At 40.9% G+C, this 19258-nt stretch overlaps 1 protein-coding gene across 4 annotated transcripts in view; it reads left to right on the plus strand.

Moving 5' to 3' along the window:
• ZFR (zinc finger RNA binding protein) overlaps window positions 1-19258 on the plus strand; it is a 100716-nt gene that overhangs the window by 65142 nt on the left and 16316 nt on the right. For all 4 annotated transcript variants that reach the window (XR_016314880.1, XM_089689460.1, XM_089689459.1 and 1 more), the window contains 4 exons: window positions 5880-6042; window positions 8870-9075; window positions 12555-12705; window positions 16670-16811. Coding sequence is in view for 3 of the 4 variants with exons in the window: in XM_089689460.1 (XP_089545586.1) it covers window positions 5880-6042; window positions 8870-9075; window positions 12555-12705; window positions 16670-16811 (662 nt within the window). In the remaining variant the exon portion in view is untranslated. The remainder of the gene's footprint in view (window positions 1-5879; window positions 6043-8869; window positions 9076-12554; window positions 12706-16669; window positions 16812-19258) is intronic.

Here is a 19258-nt window from a genome sequence, read left to right on the forward strand (position 1 = left end):
TGTGTTTGTGTAAATTATCCCATGTCCTTAAAACGTTTAAAGTGAAGGTGCTTGTGCTTTCTTTAATTCTTCTATAATGTGCTGGAACCCATATCATCTTACTCAAATTAATTCCACTCAGCTCATTTTCCATTTTTACCCAACCTTTCCCCTTGTGGTTAAAAGTCCAATCATAGATTCTTGCTAAAATTACTGCTTTGTAATATCTCTTGACTTCAGGTAGTCCCATCCCCCCTTTCTCTTTAGTCCTACTCAGTGTTTCATATGATATTCTTGGTTTTTTATTCCTCCATATATATCTTGTTATCATTCTTCTCATTATCTTAAAAAATGCCTCTGGGAGTTTTATTGGAATCATTTGAAATCTATAGAGTATTTTAGGTATAATTACCATTTTAACTAGATTTATACGTCCTAACCATGATGGGTTTCCTCCTTCTAATCTTTTTAGTTCGTCCTTAATCTCATTTATCAGGGAAATATAGTTTAATCTATATAGTTGTTTATATGAGGTAGCAAGTTTTATTCCTAGGTATTTTATATCTTTTTCTCTCCATATAAAGGGGAATTCTTTTTGTAGCTTTTCTTTTTCGCTCTTTGGTATATTGATGTTCAAAATCTCTGTTTTTGTTGGGTTAATTTTTAGATTTGATAGTTCACCATATTCCTTCAGGGTCTTCATTATACTTGGTAGTGTTATTCGGGGGTTGCCTACATAAAACAATAGATCGTCCGCAAAGGCCGCTACTTTATGTTCTATATTTTCTATCTGGATTCCCTTTACCGCTCCGCTATTCCTTATTATTGATAACAGGGGTTCCAATGTCAAAACGTACAGCAAGGGGGACAATGGACAGCCTTGTCTTATTTCATTGGACATCCCAATGGATTCCGACCTCTCCCCATTTACCGTGATGATTGCGGTGGGCTCCCTATATAATTTACCTATCCACTCACGCATTCTCTCTCCAATCCCCAACACTTCCAAGTTGTCCATCATAAAGCCCCAGTCCACTCTATCAAACGCCTTTTCGGCATCAATTGACAAGAGCACCACCGGGGCTTTTCCTTTTCTACTTTTCTGGATAAGCATCAAAGTTCTCAACCCATTGTCTCTACCCTCTCTCCCCGGGACGAACCCCACCTGATCTCCATGGATCCATTCGGGCATTAGATCTTTTAGCCTGTTTGCCAAGACCTTTGCGTACAACTTGGTATCAGTGTTTAATAATGAAATTGGTCTATAACTATAGCACTGAGAGGGATCTTTTCCCTCCTTATGAATGAAAACGACATGGGCCTGAAGGGATTCCCTCCTCCCCTCCATCCCCCCTCCCAAGTCATTCATATACTTCTTTAACTTTCGTATCAGTACTTCACAAAATTTTTTATAGTACTTAACTGTATAACCATCCGGGCCTGGGCTTTTCCCTCCCCCCTGTACTTCTTAATGCTACTTCTATTTCTTCCTGGGAAATTTCCGCATCTAAGGAATTCAATTGTGCTTCACTAAGCTTTGGCAATCCAGCATTTTTTAAATATATCTTCCTTTTTTTGTTAATACCTTCTCTAGTTTCTTTTGGTGAACCTTGATGACTGATGTTATACAACTTTCTATAATACTCAGTGAATACTTTAATGATTTCTTTAGTTGAGTGGACCAACTCCCCCTTAGGGCTTTTTATCTTTTCTATATAATTCCTGTTTTTCTTTTTATTCAAGGCTCTCATTAAATATTTTCCTGGTCTATCTCCCCATCTATATCTTTCACTTAATACTTTGTTATATACCCTTCTCCTCTCCTCTTCCATCAATCTCTCTAATTCATCTTTTTTATCCATTAACTTCTGTCTTGTTTCTATTATTATTTTCTTCTTATGTATCTGCTCCAAATCCAGGATTTCCTTTAAGAGTCCACTAACCCTCTCTCTTCTTTCTTTTTTCTTCCTTGCTCCCATCGCAATCAAAATTCCTCTTATATATACCTTATGACTTTCCCATACTGTAGCTGTTGTTACTTCCTCTGTCTCATTCTCCTTGAAAAATACCTTAATCTCTTCCCTGATCTTCTGCACAATATCTTCATCCAAGAGAAGAGCCTCGTTTAACCTCCATCCTAAACCTCCCGTCCACCTTTTTCCCCATCCTATTTTCATTATGACAGGGGCATGATCCGAGAAAGTTCTTGTCTCTATTTCTATTTTAACCAGCATTTCAATGAGTTGATGATCTATTAGAATGTAATCCAGTCTCGAGTATATCTCATGTGCATTAGAGAAGAAGGTATAGTCTCTGTCTTTCATATGCATCATTCTCCAGGTGTCCACCAGTTGGTACTCGTGGATCACCTTCTTCAAAGCTCTCAGAGACCTACCCCCCTCTCTCCGCACAAGGGAGGTTGCATCCTTTTGTGGGTCCATACAAAAATTAAAATCTCCTGCTATTATCAAACTCCCTTTTTTAAAATCTATCAATTTTTTCAACAAACCCTTCAAAAAGATCTCCGGTTTCTTGTTGGAGCAATATATATTGGCTAGTGTACACTCAATTCCCTGTAGTTTACCTTTCAAGAACAGGAATCTCCCCTCCGGGTCAGTCTTTCTATCTTCCAACTCAAATCTCATATTCTTTGCCAATCCTATTGCCACCCCCTTTGCTCTTTTAATTGGAGAGTCAGCATAATACCATGTTGGATAATATTTGGATTTTAATTTCACATTTGATTCTATCTCAAAATGTGTCTCCTGTAAAAATACCACAGACGTTGCCCTGTGGTGTAACTCTTTAAACAACTTAAATCTTTTCCCAGGACAGTTCAACCCATTCACATTATATGTTATAAACTGTATTTCTTCCATCCTTCTTGATTCTGTCTATCTCTCTTCTGATTCGTCTCTTCCTATTAGGCCCCCCTACTATCTTGCAGCATATCAACCCAACCTCCCCTCCCTCAGCTCCCTCCCGCCCAACCCCCATCTCCCACCCCCCGCCCTCTCTTCTTTTTCCCCTACCCATTTTTAGGCTTATAAACTGCCTACAAATCATTTGTGGATCTGATTCCACCTTTTGATTTAAAATTTAGGGCGTAAGCTCCGCCCATGTACGGCTCACCTCTCCTCCGACCCCCCCTAGGTCCCCTCTCTCTATCAGCCAGGCTCAGGAAGTATCATTACTTCTCTCCTAACCGGAGCTTCCCGGAGGACCTCAACTTTCGGGGGGGGAGAGACCAGGGGCGAGAGAGAGAGCGAAAAAAAAAACAAACAAAACATATTTTCTACTTAATTCTCCCTCCCTTCCCTCCCCGGCCCCAGAGCCCCCCCCCCCTTCCCCTGACCCGCTGCCAGTCCTCTTTTCTTGTGTTCTCTGTATCTCCTTTATCCTCTTCTTCCCACCCAGCAATCTCCATTCTTTGCATGTCCAGTCTATCACAAAAATCCCTTAGTTCCTCCGGGAATCTCAAATAAGCGTTTTTCCAGCCAATTAGAGTTGCTGAGGTACCCCATCTATACTGCACATTCTGTTTTCTCATTTGCTCCAGCAGGGGTCTCAGGGATCTCCTTCTCCTTAGGGTCTCTGCTGTTAAGTCCGCATAAATTTGGATAGTCCAATCTCCATACTTAATTGATGATCTTCCCTTAGTTTTCTTCCAAATCTCATCTTTGGCCCCAAATTTTTGGAACTGGACAATTATGTCTCTCGGCCTGTCCTTCTCAGTAGCCTGTTTGAACTTTCCTATTCTGAACACTCCGTCTAACTTGATCCCATCTGTATCAGGTCTGTTTCTTATGGAGTTCAGAATTTTTTTAACTAGATCATATAGCGTTTCACCTTTTGCAGTCTCTGGGATTCCTCGTACTCTAAGATTACACCTTCTTTATTTATTTTCTTGAGCTTCCATCCTATAGGTCAATTTTTTCTGAGAGGTTACCAAATGGGTTATTTTTTTCCTTAGATTATCTATGTTTTGGGCCTGGATTTTGACTTTCTCCTCTGATTCTTCCATTCTTGTCTGATTCTTCCATTCTTGTTAGCAGATGCCCTAAATCCTTTCGTATAGCTGTCAATTCATGTTTTATCATTTTTTCCAAATTTTGAAACATTTCTATCATCTCCTTCTTATTTGGTACTTGTCATCAGATTCTTTTTTTCCCGAGCCATCTACTATTTGTTGGCTACAACTGCTATTCATGCCCAATGATAATCTAGGACTGCTTCCTAGACTAATGTCCATTTCCCCTTTTGCGCTTGCGCCTTGGGCCCTTTCTGGCGTAATATTTCCATATGATGTAAATTTCTTTATTGTTCCTGTTTGGGACCCTTTGAGCCCTGCTCCCTTGGAACCTTTATTCTTCATATTCTCAAGATGGGATTTTACCGCTTCTTTATGATTTATGGACCAGACAGGCTTGCTGTTTTTCCTATGTGTTTTTACTCTCCTAAAACACCTGGGCCTCCTCTCTTCTTCTCTTCCAACCCCTGGGAATCCTCCCCTCTCCTCTTTCACCCCTTGGTCTCCTGTGTCTCTCAAGGGTTCACAACACAATAAGCCCCCAGCAGCACTCACTCACCCTTCCCAGGTCGGTGGCTCCAGGCTTGTGGCTCCAGGCTTATGTGGAGGGCTTTCACTGCTGCACAGTCCTGGAGGGGGGATTCCTCTGGGTTTCCAGTACTTTATTTCATTTTGATTCGTCCCAGGGAAGCAGGATGGATCTCTTGATATTCATGGGTCTCCCTGACCCAGGATCAGACAGTCAGCCAGGGGGTGCTTGCAACAGTGGACCAACGGCTCCCTGTCACATCAGGAAGCCGGCCGGCCGCCTCTTTCCCCCAGTGATGCTCCGCGGCAGGTCACGTGCTCAGCAGCGTCTCCTCTCCTCTCAGCCGCACGGATCTCCCACTCATACCGCGCCGGGGGATCCGGCGTGACCCTGCAGCCTCAGATCAGCTCCCATCTCCGGCTCTTCGGGTTCACCTTCCACCCCGTCCAGACTCTGGTGAGTCTACTCCTCTTGAGGGTAACTGGGTGGGTCGGGGAGCGGGACCCAGCAAGGAGCTAGAGCCGCTCGCTCTCCACAGCTGCCATGTTCAGGCTCCTCCCCTGTTTCCTGTAATGAATGTATTGGTTGCCATACTGGGATGACTGTCGACTCTAAAAATGGGGTAGTACCCGAAGGTGAACTAGGCAATTTTATGACTGCAGAATGGTAGAATTCTACCACAGCACTTTGGCTGGACTCAAAGGTGAAAACACAAATTGCCTTGCAGTGCTGGAAGGTGGGTTACCTATGAGGGCAAAATTATGGAAGATCCCCCTATTCGTACAGATGCAGCCCTTGCACTGGATTCTGACTTCACTACCAAGCGTTCAGATATTTTCTGACTTCACTGGCTGCATGCGAGTATTGGGTCAGTGACTTATTTGATTTTGCAGCCTGAACCTTGATGTGAGAGGTGGCAACTTCCATATTTCTATCTTCAGACCTTCACTTTAAATGCAAGTCATCTTAAGTCAAAGCTCTGTGGATCGATACCATAGTCAAAACAATATCTTTCAAACTTTTATGACCAGTCAAGCAACACCCTCACTGCATAATTGTGGGCAGATCTAAAGGAGATTGTGCAACCAAATAGTGTTGCCTGCTTGGCACTGCCGTTAGCTTTTGGAACACAAAGCTCTTGTAGTTGTCAGATTTGAGATGTTTAAATCTACTGAATTTAACCCCTGATTGGTTGCGATGCCCAGTACCCTTTTCGGTTGCTGCAGTTTTGATAAATTAGCACATTTACTTAGAAACACTTCTTAAAAAGCATACATTTTTTAAACTTTGCCAAAGTTTTATTGATGCCGGAGATGCAATCAAATTTCTACTATTTTGCAGGCGCTATGAAGAAGACATGTACTGGAGGAGAATGGAGGAAGAGCAACATCATTGGGATGATCGACGAAGAGGACCGGAGGGAGGCTATCACCATGGTCCTCCAGGACCTCCTGGCTTATTGGGAGTGAGACCAGGGATGCCACCACAACCACAAGGACCAGCTGTAAGTGCAGCTGATCTTTGTTGAATCCACTGGATTTTTAGATGGCTGCAATGCAGTTGTCACACTCTGCTCAGTCTTGGTAAAGGTCGGTTAGCACATCTACTATTCTTGGCTGTTGCAGCAGTTTGACCACTAAATTCTAAAAGATTAAGATGTGTAGGTGCTCCCCTAACAACCTGACTCTTTCGATTTTTAGAAAAGTAGAAATGTATAGCAACCTATCACAAATCTTGTTTCATAGCCTAACTAAAAAATCTGCAACCTTTTGAGGAACTATTTTTTTTTTTTTTTTTTTCTTTTTGAGGGAAACACTCAAGCTGGTATTGCTGAATTCTAATTCTGAGAATATTAATTGCTTGGCTGACATGCCAATACTTTTGCTGTGATATACAGTGGGGAATATAATTATTTGTTCACCTGCAGATTTTGTAAGTTCGCCCACTTACAAAGAAGTGAAGAGTCTATAATTTTTAACAGGTGTATTTTAAAGTCTTACTAAACCCAGGACCCTGCCTTCACTATATCTGGTCTCCCACAGTACACAGAACATGGAAATGCAATTATTTTAGTAAATTTAGACCGCTAAATACCTTTTCTCATCATCAGTATATAGCAGTCTTTTGACTTCTATCAGTGTCCAGCTGAGCACTGGTTAATCTTGTAGGAAGAGTTTTCATTCTCCAGGAGGATGAGGACTCCCGACCCCTGTCTGGACAGCCCTGTGCTGAACACTTGCACTCTCCCAAGAGAAAAGAAAAAACTCTAGCAATACACACCAAAGTGAACGTGTGCAGAGTGACTCCAAACCTCTGTTCTAGCAGAACATATTTAGGGGACAATGGAAGAAAGGGAGAATCAGAGAAGACAGGATCAAACATCCTTTTTCAACAATGTGGAGAATTAACCCCTTAGATTCCACAGTGAATATAACCACCATGCTTTACTGCATATACAGACTGATTTTACTGTTGTGGATTTAGTAACACTTTATGGATTTAGAGAAGATCTGTAAAGAAGATTGGACTAAAATCTCCAGAGATATATGCAAACCTGGTAACAACTACAAGAAACGTCTTACCTCTGTGCTTGCCAACAAGGGTTTCTCCACCAAGTACTAAGTCATGTTTTGCTTTGGGTTCAAATACTTATAGTATCGTGTTATTTTCTGGATTTTTGGTTGATATTCTGCCTCTTATTTAAAATACACCTATGATAAAAACAAAAATTATAGACCCTTTATTTCTTCGTAATTGGGCAAACTTACAAAATCTGCAGGGGATCAAAGTTAGCAGTTTATGTTTACTGAAATAATTGCACTTCCATGTTCTGTGTGCTGTGGAATACCAGATATAGTGAATGTAGGGTTCTGGGTTTAGGAACACTTTTTAAGGTTTCTTTGCTGTCGCTTAGCATCTCAAAGTTTCAGCTCCTTCCATATAATTTCTGTAAGATTAGGGTCTGGAGATTTGCTAGGCCACTCCATGACCTTAATGTGCTGCTTCTTGAGCCACTCCTTTGTTGCCTTTGTGGTATGCTTTGGTTTTTTATCGTGCTGGAAGACCCATCCATGACCCATCTTCAGTGTTCTGGCTGAGAGAAGAAGGTTCTCATCCAGGATTTTACAATACTTGGCCCCTCAATTTGGTTTGTAACTTTTAGCAGAGAAACGGCCCCAAAGCATAATGTTTCCACCTCTGTTCTTGACTGTAGGGATGGTGTTCTTAGGGTCATAGTCAGAATTTTTCTTCCTGTAAACAAGGCAAGTCGAGTTAATGCCAAAGAACTCAAATTTGATGTCATCTGACCAAAGCACTTTCTCCCAATCCTTCTCCGAATCATTTAGATGTTCATTGGCAAACTTCAGGTGGATCTGTACATGTGCCTTCTTGAGGAGGGAGACGACCTCGCGGGCGCTGCAGGATTTCAATCCATGGTGGGGTATTGTGTTACCAATGGTTTGTTTGGTGACTGGTCCCAACTGCTTACAGGCTCCCTCTGTGTAGTTCTGGGCTGATCCCTCACTTTTCTCATGGTCATCCTTGCATCATGAGGGGAAACCTTGCATGGAGCTCCAGACCGAGGGCTATTGATGGTTATTTTATATTTCTTCCGTTTGCATATAATCGCTCCAACAGTTGTCTCCTTCTCACCAAGTTTCATGCTGATGGTTTTGTAGCCATTTCCAGCCTTTTGCAGGTCTACAATCTTGTCCTTGACGTCCTTTGACAGCTCTTTGCTCATGATGGCGAGGTTTGAATGGAAGAAAGAGATTCTGTATACAGGTGTCTTTTATACACCTAATGAGTTGTCCTTAGGAGCACCTTAAATTGACAGGACTAATCTGTGTACCACATGAGCACATAGCCAGTCTGTGAGAGCCAGAATTATTGTTGGTTGGTAGGGGATCAAATACTTATTTTACTCCCTGAGCTGCAACTCAATTTATAACATTTATATTGTGTGTTTTTTGTGGCTTTTCGGTTGATATTCTGTCTCTATCATTTAAAATACACCTATGTTAAAAAATTATAGACCCTTAATTTCTTTGTAAGTGGGCAAACTTACAAAATCTGCAGGGGATCAAATAATTACTTTCCCCTCTGTATTGACTCAGAACAAGAATGAACATAAGGATCCTCCTAGGTAGCTCCTGATATTTATTGAAGATCATGGGTCAATGTAACAACCAAACCACTAGTATTTTCTGATAAACGGCAGCCCAATATTTACAGTATCTCTGGAAATGTTTTCTTTAATCCACTGTGAGCTTAGTTTTAATGTATGCAAGCTATTAAGTCATACTGACCTATTTGTTTGTTTCTTTTAGCCTCTACGGCGACCAGATTCCTCCGATGACAGATATGTTATGACCAAACATGCTACCATCTACCCAACAGAGGAGGAACTGCAGGCTGTCCAGAAGATAGTATCTCTGACTGAACGAGCACTGAAACTTGTCTCTGACTCTATGGCTGACCAAGACAAAAGTAAGGGGAAAGAGACTGATGAGAAGAAGGATCTTAGCAAAGAGAGGTATGGGCGGCTCATCAATGGATGTGATTTCAGAGTGTTTATATCTGCTTCATTTTTTATTTTATGTATGTCTGCTTGGACACAATGGGGGGAATGGTGTGCAGCTAGCATAAAGCTGTTCTCTGTTTGGGCTTTCTAAAATTTTGCTGAACCACACAAGGGTATCTAAACTCAAGAACAAAAATGTAATATATTGCAGCTTACTAGTTATTAGATGTGATGGCTGCATTAGATTTCATTTTCTTTTTTTTTTAGGCTAAGATTTTCTACAAGAATAGAAAAGACCTGTTGACCCTGTCTAAATCTCAGACAATATCCACTTTCCCAGCTAGCTTCTGGAAACTACAAATTACCTCGCTCCTGGTGGAGAGGTTTTTGTAATCCGTTTCTGGAAAGCAGCCTAGGGTGCTGTTGCTGCTACTCCATAGATATAGCTTGGTGAGTGAACCTGATCATCCTATGACAGGAAGTGTTACTGGTAGGATCATCAGGATCCCCACACTCCCTGAGAAAAGGGTAGCCGTTAAGTGGCCAGTCTGACCATACATTGTTTACACTGATAATCAGGGCACTGATCAGTGCCCATCAGTGAAGAAGAAAAATTACTTATTTGCAAAATTTTATAACAAACTAAAACTTTTTTTTTTCCAAAACTGTCTTTTTTTTCGTTTTGTTTAGCAAATAAAAAAAAAAAAAAACAGTGGCGATTTAAATACCACCAAAAGAAAGCTCTATTTGGGGGAAAAAAGCTAAAAGTTTCACGGGTAAAGTGTTGCATTTGTCATTCAAAGTGTGACTGTGCTGAATGCCAAAAATTGGCCTGTGCAGGAAGGGGATGAAAGTGCCCGGTATTGAAGTGGTTGAAATATACATGTACAGTAATACCTTGGTTTACAAATTTAATTCGTTCTGCAGGATTTTTCATATAGCGAAAAATTTGTAAACAAACACCGTTTCCCATAGGAATATATTGAAAATCAATCCGTTCCGGAGGTCAGAAAAAAGTAGACACTACTAAAATACCGCATGAGTTATTTTATTAAGTCATGCGGTATTTTAGTAGTGACAACTGTGTGTTAATGTTTCAGCTGTCAGCGGGCAATTAAAAAAAATTATTTAAAAACTGGCGTGGGGTTCCCCCTCCTATCCATACCAAGCCCTTCGGGTCTGGTATGGATTTTGAGGGGAACTCCCATGCCAAAATAAAAAAATAAATAGATGAAAATGACGTTGGTGTTCCAACCCCCCCCCCCCCCTCCAAATCCATAAGAGAGCTGCCCCCTCCTGAACCATTCCAGGCCACATGCCCTCAACATGGGGTGGTGTTTTGGAGCAAGGATGGCCCCAGATCCTGCCCCCCCCCCCCCCATATGAATGAGTATGGGGTACATAGTTCCGATATTCATTCACAAATAGTGTACTGTGGAAAAAAAGACAACACGGTCTTTGACAAGTCCTTTATTGAAAGATAAAACTAAAAGAATGTCTCCCTGCAATAGATCCAACATCAATCACAATGCCCGCCGCTGACCTGAAAAAAGAAAAAAAAAAAAGGTTCCGTTCAATTTTGGCATGTGAGTTCCCCTCAAAATCCATACCAGACCCAAAGGGCTTAGTATGGATGGGGGGGAGGACCCTAGGCCGTTTTTTTTCATTTTATTATGGTGCTGGTTTTTAAATGTAATTACCGCTTTTTTCTCTTCTGTGTTTTTTTTGTTGTTCCTTCACTATAGCTCAGAAATTCAGCTGTCACTTTCCCCCCAGCTAAAAGAGTTTTCTTTTAGTTTATTTCCCCAAGGTAAAAGAAACAATGTTTCCTCTTTAGTTTCTCAAAAAAAAAAAATTTTCCTGTTACTCTGGGGAAAAGTGACAGCTAAACTTGTGAGCTATAGTGAAGAAAAAAAAAAGCTGGCAATTGCTTTTAAAAATCAGCACCGACATACACTTCGTATTGCGAAAACGATTAGTAAAAAACTCCTAAACCGAGCCATTATTTTCAATGGATTTTCATTCGTAAACCGAAAGTTACGTTAACCGAGGCATTTGTAAACTGAGGTACCACTGTCATTTTTTTATTCCATCTAATTTCATCCTTCCTCATATTCCCTCCTACTAAATGTACTGCAGTGAAATCACCGCTGTGTTGTCACCCTGTGCAGATGTTTCATGCATGCATACATTGAGGTGAATGCTTAATACTGCTGATAACCCTCCTACCAAATGCTAGTAACTTAAAGCAAGTAAATAAAACAAAAAGTGGAATATAAAGAGGTTGGGTGTGGCTATGTTATAGAGAAATTAAAGACTTGCCTATAGAGACACTTTAACATCTTCCGGACCTCCCTCTAGCAGATATACTGCTACAGGGCGGCACGGGTGAGCAAAATCACGTGTGTGTGTATATATACGTGATTTTGCATTTCTGGGTAGGGGTCCACACCCTACCCGCGCCGCTGTTCGCGGCCATGGCTGTCAATCACTAGGTCCCGGCCAGTGATTACTCGCTGGTGCCCGGTGATTGCTGAGGATCTAGAAGGGGAGAACTGTATGTAAATAATACAGTTCTCCCTCTCAGCTGCTGCACACTGCTTTGGATGGTTTGATTGCCCCTCATGTTAACCCCTTCCTGCCCAGTGCCGTTAGTAGTCGGTGACACCAAGTCAGTTCCCCCCAGTGTCAGAATGCCCGCCATAGTCCCGCTATAAGTCGCTGATCACTGCCATTACTAGTAAAAATTAAATAATACATTAAAAAAATTCCAGTATCAATTATGCCATTTGTAAATGCTAAAACTTTCACGTAAACCATTTAATTTACACGTATTGGGATTTTTTTTGTTAGCGAAGACAAGTAGCAGAATACATTTTGGCCTAAATTTATGACGAAATTTTACTGGACATGTTTAATGGCAAAAAGTAAAAAATATATATATTTTTTTTTTCTGAAAGTTGTTGGTCTTTTTTTTTTTTTTTTTTTTCGTATAGCGCAAAAAATAAAAAATTTAAACGTGATCAATTTGTGGGAACAGAGATGCAAATTTCATTTGGGTGCAACGTTGCATGACCACGCAATTGTCAGTTAAAATAACGCAGCGCCGTAACCCAAAAAATGGCCTGGTCAGGAAGGGGGGTAAATCCTCAGGACGAGTGGTTAAACTGTCAATGCCAAGCTTACGTTGGTGACAACATTTCTTTCTCACCTATTTTGGTCACACAGATCCCCAAATTTAGTGATGAAACCATGATATCCACACTTACTAGCTATAAACCAATGCAGAATGAATATTGCATTGTGTCTAACTGGTTAACTTTATTATTTCTCCTAGATTGTAAGCTCGAAAGAGCAGGGCCCTCGATCCCCTCATGTTTTGCATTGTATTGGTATTGTTCTGTCACATGTTCTGTCCCCCTTTGTAATGTACAGCGCTGAGCGAACTATTGGCACTTTATAAATACTGTATAATAATAATTTATTTTCAGAGCGCTGAAGGGAGTCCTGCGTGTTGGTGTACTGGCTAAAGGATTACTCTTGCGTGGTGATCGAAATGTCAGCCTGGTTCTGCTCTGTGCCGAGAAACCAACCAGGTCTTTGCTGACCCGTATAGCGGAGAATCTTCCCAAACAGCTTGCTGTAAGTGTTGTGCTTTGAATCACCTTTTCTCTGTATATGGTAGATTAAATACACTGTAGACTGCATTCACGTTGTTAATCAGTAGTAACCTGTTTGGGATCTTTGGATCTCTTTTCGCTTCCTAAGCTTGTTTATAGATTTCTTGTGGTAAATGTCATGCTTCTTTTGATGCTTTTTGTTGAAGCTCAATTTGAAGTCACAGAAATGGATATGCAGTTATATAGAGATTATAGCAACATACCAAGACATTGCACTACCTAATGCTAGGCTATGTTCCTGACTCATTCGAACCGATGAAGCTGCTTGGGTAAGCTACAAAATGTCTTTAACACTACAGGTTAAGCCTGGATTCACACTGATCTAGTGTGGAATTCGCAGCGTTTTCTGTGCGAATTCTGCACCACATCAGTATTGCACCCCGTTTATGCGAACCGCTGCGGGTGTGTTGTGTATGTTAACACCCCAAAAGCGGTCCGCAAAATGCGGTGCGATGTACAGAATCGGATTACATATGTGTGAATACCCATGCGATCCGATTCTAGTGCAGACCCAAAAACAGGTCCTGCACCTTTTTGGTGCGGTGCGAATAGAGCCATACAAAATGGCTCCAATCACACCGCACACAAATCGCATGTGATTTGCACAAGAATGTGGTGCGGTTCCTGTGTGATGTACCACACCGCATATATGTGAACCTGGGCGGAATGTAACTACAAACGTTTAACTTTGGCAGCCTAAATGAAAGTCTCTACAATACTATTATTTATTATTAAGTGAGTTCTAGCCAAACTTTTCTCTTTCCTAACCTAAAAGTGTTAAACTAAGCTGCTGCTCTTATCGCTGATGATATTCACTGATCGATCATTCAGAATCTATATAGCACGAACAGTTTGTGTGACAATTACAAATATGAAGGGAAGCAGCACCATTACAATGCAGTTCAAGACATACGAGTTACGGGGCACCCTGCTCGTGAGAGTTTAAAGGCTATGTTCACCTTTTTAGGCAGAATTTCACTTTTCATAATAGAATACTTTTTTAATATTTCCTGGCCTAGCCATCCCAATGTTCCAATTATTCCAATTTCTCACATACCTCATCCACAGAAGGTTTGTTTTTTCATGTTTCTGTATGAGTTTTTAAAAATGCTTTCTGCTTGAATCACTTCCTGTAGGACATCTCTCATAATTCACTGTGTTGTTTCATCACAGAATAGGGAGTGATATGACGTGTGGACTCTGACCACTCTGGACCACACCTCCCTCATTACTTTACCACTTTCCACCCATTTTCTGTACAATCCAATCGTACAATCTCCTTTAGATCTATATCAGCTATGTACTGCAAGGGCATGTCTGATCTTTTTCAAATTGAATAGATTGTTCAGGTGGGCTCTCCTATTCCTAGGTTTGTCTCTAGGTACAGGGATCCTCTAGCAGTAGTAGTGGATGCTTTGGTGGCTCATTGAAACCAGAACACCCTGATTTATGCTTTTCCTTCCCTGAAAACTCTTCATCTGCTTAGCATAATTGAAATGGTGATTTTTTTTTTTTTTCATTGCCCTGGGCTGGCCCAGGTGGATGTGGTATGCCAACGTGGTAACTCCTGGATGAACGGTCTGTGGTCTCTACCAGATCATCCAGCCCTTCCAACGTGAGGTTCAGTTTCTCCTTCTGCTCCAGTTGCTAGCTTTAATGGCATAGCCGTTGAAGCCCTGGTTCAAAGGTAGAGGGGCATCTCTGAATTCTGTGATTAGGGATGTTCGATTCCTATCGCCCAACGGACATGTAGTTCCGGGTGTCTGGCAGGTAGTTTTTTTTTCTACCTTTAGCCCTGCTGCAGGCAAGCAGTGGGCTCACCTGTCAGGTGGAAGCATTCAGGCGTCAGCGCTGCTGCCGAATTGCTTCCATACAGTGCCAGTGAATTTATGGTGTCACTTCTGGGTCCCCGTTGAGAGATTCCTGGCCATGGAAGCGATGTGTGCCGCTTTATATTCCGTGGAGCACAGGGGAAACATGCAGGGTCTTTTAGACCCTGGATGCCTCAAAGAGAACCTGTCACCAAAAATTCACATGGGGAACTTTGTCCCCTATGTGATAAAAAAAGAAAAAAAAAATTTTTCAATGTAAAAAATGAGTTGCACCCAAACACATACCAACGCCCCCCCCCCAAAAAAAATACATATATGCACGTACAAACATAAAAGCACACGCTGGGGCTCCTATGCACCGTGTCGATTGTGATACACGTCACATATCGCCGTGCATGCCAGAACGAGAGCAGTAATTCTTGCAGCAGACCTCCTCCGTAACGCTAAACTGATGACCTATAAGGGGCTTTAAAAGTGTTGACTCATATAGAGTACTGAAGTTCGTCGCCATTTCAAAAGCGCGCACAAATTATAAGGTTTGACAAGTTGGAGATCTATTTACTCGCAACCTCATCTTTTATATTTTCCAAAAAAATAGGGTAATTTATTGCTTTTTTTTTTGTGCCCTAAAATAACTTTTTTTATTTTTTACTGATATTTTGCGGTAATATAATGCGACTAAACAAAATTGGAACTAACACTATTTTATTCTCTAGGCTCTCTGCTTTCAGAAAATATATCATGTTAGGGGATTTCATGTAATCTTCAGGACTAAAATGATTCATTAAACTTGTGCAAAAAATGCAATAACTGCTCTGGCAGCAAATGGATAAGCCCTGACCCACCCTTTCCTGGGGAGCAGCCAATCGTTGTTTACACTGCAAGGTCTCTCACCTCCCTGCTAGTCCCTGGGGATGGGGCTGGAGAGAGGCAGGGAGGGGAGGAGATAAACAGCGCAATGGTAAAAATCTTAAACGTTTGAGTTGCCATAAAGCCCTTTTTTGTTTTTAAAAGCCACTGACATTCCTAATTTTACCTCCGATTTCAATACAACTTTTGTTAAAAAAAAATTTTTTTTTCTTATCTGCAAAAATAGATTGTCACGAGGGACAAGTAGATTAGGGCACCGATTTAGTCCCTGGACAAGTAGTTTTTTAAAAAATTCCCACACCCTTGTGTGATTTATATGATGCTAACAGCTAGGTCTGTCTTCACACATGGAAGGCATACCTAAACTTGGTTTGAATCTTGACCTTTACTTTTGGAGTTCGTATGCAGGATGAACCTTGTTCTTCTGCAGCTGGATCTGGACCAGAGATTGGCTTTCATCACTATCAAAGGCCAGGTTTCTGCCTTTTTCTATCCTTTTTCAGAGAGAGTTGTCCGCTCACTGGTTTTTTTTTTTTTTTTGTTTTTTGTTTTTCTTGTCCTGAATTGACACCAAAAGTGGTCTCTATCTCCTTCACCATTGATTTAGATGGCTCAGACAAACCATCATCCATGCTAATGATCACAAGCATCGGGTTCCACCCTTTCCTGTCAAGGGGAACTCCACTACATCTGTGAGTGTTGCATGAGCCAAAGAATGGTTTCCTGGGCTTGCAAGCCTGACACCAGGTCTTCTGTTAACATTTTCTCTAAGTGACACAGATGTTTTATCTTCATCTAGTGCCAGCTTTGGCCATAAGGTCTTTTCAGGCAGTCTCCAGTTCTTTTTGTGTGTGTGTGTGTGTGTGTTCCTGTAGTTACAGCAGCCTATTCAAATGAACAGGCTGCTGTGCCTGCGCAAACACAGCAAGCAGGACCTGCACAGATATTAGCCTAAATTAAACTTTTGATTGGAGAAGATGGCAGCACCCAGCACCAGTCTTGGAGCTTGCCGATGGCTTAACATGGGAGACTTTTACAGGAAAAAAAAAACCATGCATAACACGCAAAGTGCATAGATAAATCTTACAGAGAGCTGTTTTTGTTTAAATTAATGGTTTGCCAACAGAGCTTCTTTGAATAACGTTAATTTTTTTTTTCTTCGCTTATGTTTTAGCTATTTGTTACATTGTTCCTCTAAAATACTGTAATTCTCTATTCCTACAGGTTATCAGCCCTGAGAAATATGAGGTGGCGTGTTCCATCCCAGAAGCAGCTATTATTTTGAATTCCTGCGTAGAACCTAAAATGCAGGTCACAATAACGCTGACCTCTCCAGTCATGAGAGAAGAAAACATAAGGGATGGAGGTTGGAAAAACCTTAACAACATTATTCCCATGACCACTTATTTGTATATTTATTTATTTTTTTTGCATTTTTCTTAATGGGATGACAGATTCTAGCACAAACATGGCGTCACACTTCCTACAAGATGCATACTGCCCTTTTCAATTTAATCAGCTCACATTAGGGAAATCTTTCTGTTTTTAATTCCAAGTGAACAGTGAATGGTCTGTTAATATAATATCACAGAGCAAAGCGTTAACCATTTATTAACTTCCTTTTTTCAATTTATGACTTCATGTGTGAGGAAAATTGAAAGCAAGAGATCCAGACCCCTCTTTGTTAATATTGCCAGCTGAATAGTGTGGTTTTTCTCCGTTCTTCAGGATAAATATAGTATCTCCATAAAGATGGCTGATGTGCTATGAACTGTTTGCATCTCTGAAAAGAATTGATGTGACGCCAGTGTTGCTGCCATGGTATATTACATAACCCTTTCTGGTCATCTACTTGCTATGAAGCTGAAGCAGTGTCTGCAGTTTGTTGGTTCTGTCATTATGTAGGTCAGAGAATGACATTTGTTTCCTAAGCTAGTGTCTAGGAAACTGCTCACTGTGATACAGGCAAGTTCCAGTCTGCAGTAAATGCTTAATCATTCATTAGATAAGCTATTCAAGCCCCTCATTTGTATTTAGAAGTCTAATGGTACTTTCCTCTTGTGGTTCTGTCCCATACTTCAGTTTTTACAGACATCAAGAAAATGTTTTATAGCTGTCCTTTTTTGCATGCTTTATTCTTATGAAAGGAAACAAAGAAGTCGTTGATCTGACCTAGTGTGAATTCAGCATTACACTAAACAATTCAGGTTCTGTTTATACAGTGTTTTTCTGAAGTACATTGCTGAATTTCTCCTATACATACAAGAGTCCTTAATTGATATGTGGACCTCACTTTTAAACCTCTGTGTGGCAGCATGGTGTAGATCCCTAATATTGCCTTGGTCAGCCAAGCCCAACCATTTCATTTATCTGCAAATGCTACTCTTGTTATATGCAATTTTTTTTTTCATCTGTGGTATCATGAACAAATACTGATGTTCATAGGTTTTTGCATCACACTAACTGTGGTAGTTTTTTCTTTTTTTTTTTTTTTTTTTTTTCTTTTTTTTTACCTTCTCCATGGTTGAATCTCTTAAGATCAGTGGGTCCAATCCTTAATAAAAGTCAGGTGGGCCTGTTGATGTATACTTCAGGCTGATAGCAGCAACAAATAACCAAACCTCTGGAAGTGGTTAATTCATCTGTGTTGCTACATTAGTTGGTCTTAAGTAGAAGTCCACATTTCAGTTAAAGCTGACATTGCCTATAATGACCATTGTGCCTCCTGCTTTCTACCTTCTGCATAAATAACAAGGTTTTGCAGTGCACAGTCTGTCACCTAACCTCAAAATTGCTTTGTTTAAAAGGTAACTGATCGGCTAGGGACTTCCCTTTGTTGCATGTTGTTCTCCTGATTCTAGATGTCACAACTCTGTTATATGAAAACCAAAGTCTTCTACAGTTGACCCTTTTAGATGAAATATTGAAACGTGTTAACCTTGCTGTTGAGCCTTTCCACCAGCAAGCATACTTGTGTGTGTGTTTTTCTCCATCCTTTCAGCTGTTCCTCTAAAGACTTGTAGCTGAGAATTGGTTCCAGCCAGGAATTTCTGCCAAGACTACGGAAGGATTTTTGACCAAGGTTTTTCTAGCTCAGTGTCACACCAGCCTTGTTAATATATGTTATAGAGGGGGGTTTGGTTGGATAGTGCAGGCATCTGCTTTTACTCCTTCCCTTCTCCCTGTTTCTTCTCAAATGTATGCAGTGTTCACACTATTTTTTCTTTGATGGTTTTACATATTTTCTCATGTTTTTGCTATTGCCTACAGGATTTAGTAACTGAAGCCAAAGGAAATGTTAGTTCTGAGTGCATGAGGCAGGAAATTGACTAAGCATTGGTAAATTGGTTCATCAAGGGTGGAGACTCTTAATTACCACCCTCCCCAGCTAACAAACAAGTTTCTCAAACTTTTTTTTTCCCCCCCAAAGCTAAGCATGAAATAGTGTGGGCACAGCAATCTTTTCACTGATTAACCTCTTATTTCAAGAGCATTTTGGAAATCCAGTTAATGGGGAACTGTTTAATTTGGGTGTATTAGGGTGCGCTGATGTCAAGCATTACTTGCTTCCTGATCACTGCTATTAATGTTTTCTGTTCGGCTTTCCCTAACAATGGTGCTGGGAAGGCTCAGTGGAAAATCTAACAGACTTATCAGAAAGGGATTGAGATCACCAGTAAGAGGAGGCAAGTGTAGCTTCACATGAGTCCCTAATCTCCCCGCTCATATAAGTACACTGTTTTCGGTGGAGCCCTTTACATTCTCCTTTTTTAAATGTTGACCCAGTGATAATATGGTTTGCAAACATTGACT

The sequence above is a fragment of the Staurois parvus genome, unplaced genomic scaffold (assembly GCF_062004578.1).
Source record: "Staurois parvus isolate SC_StPar_1 unplaced genomic scaffold, SC_StPar_1.0 ptg000475l, whole genome shotgun sequence".
NCBI classification, from domain to species: domain Eukaryota; kingdom Metazoa; phylum Chordata; class Amphibia; order Anura; family Ranidae; genus Staurois; species Staurois parvus.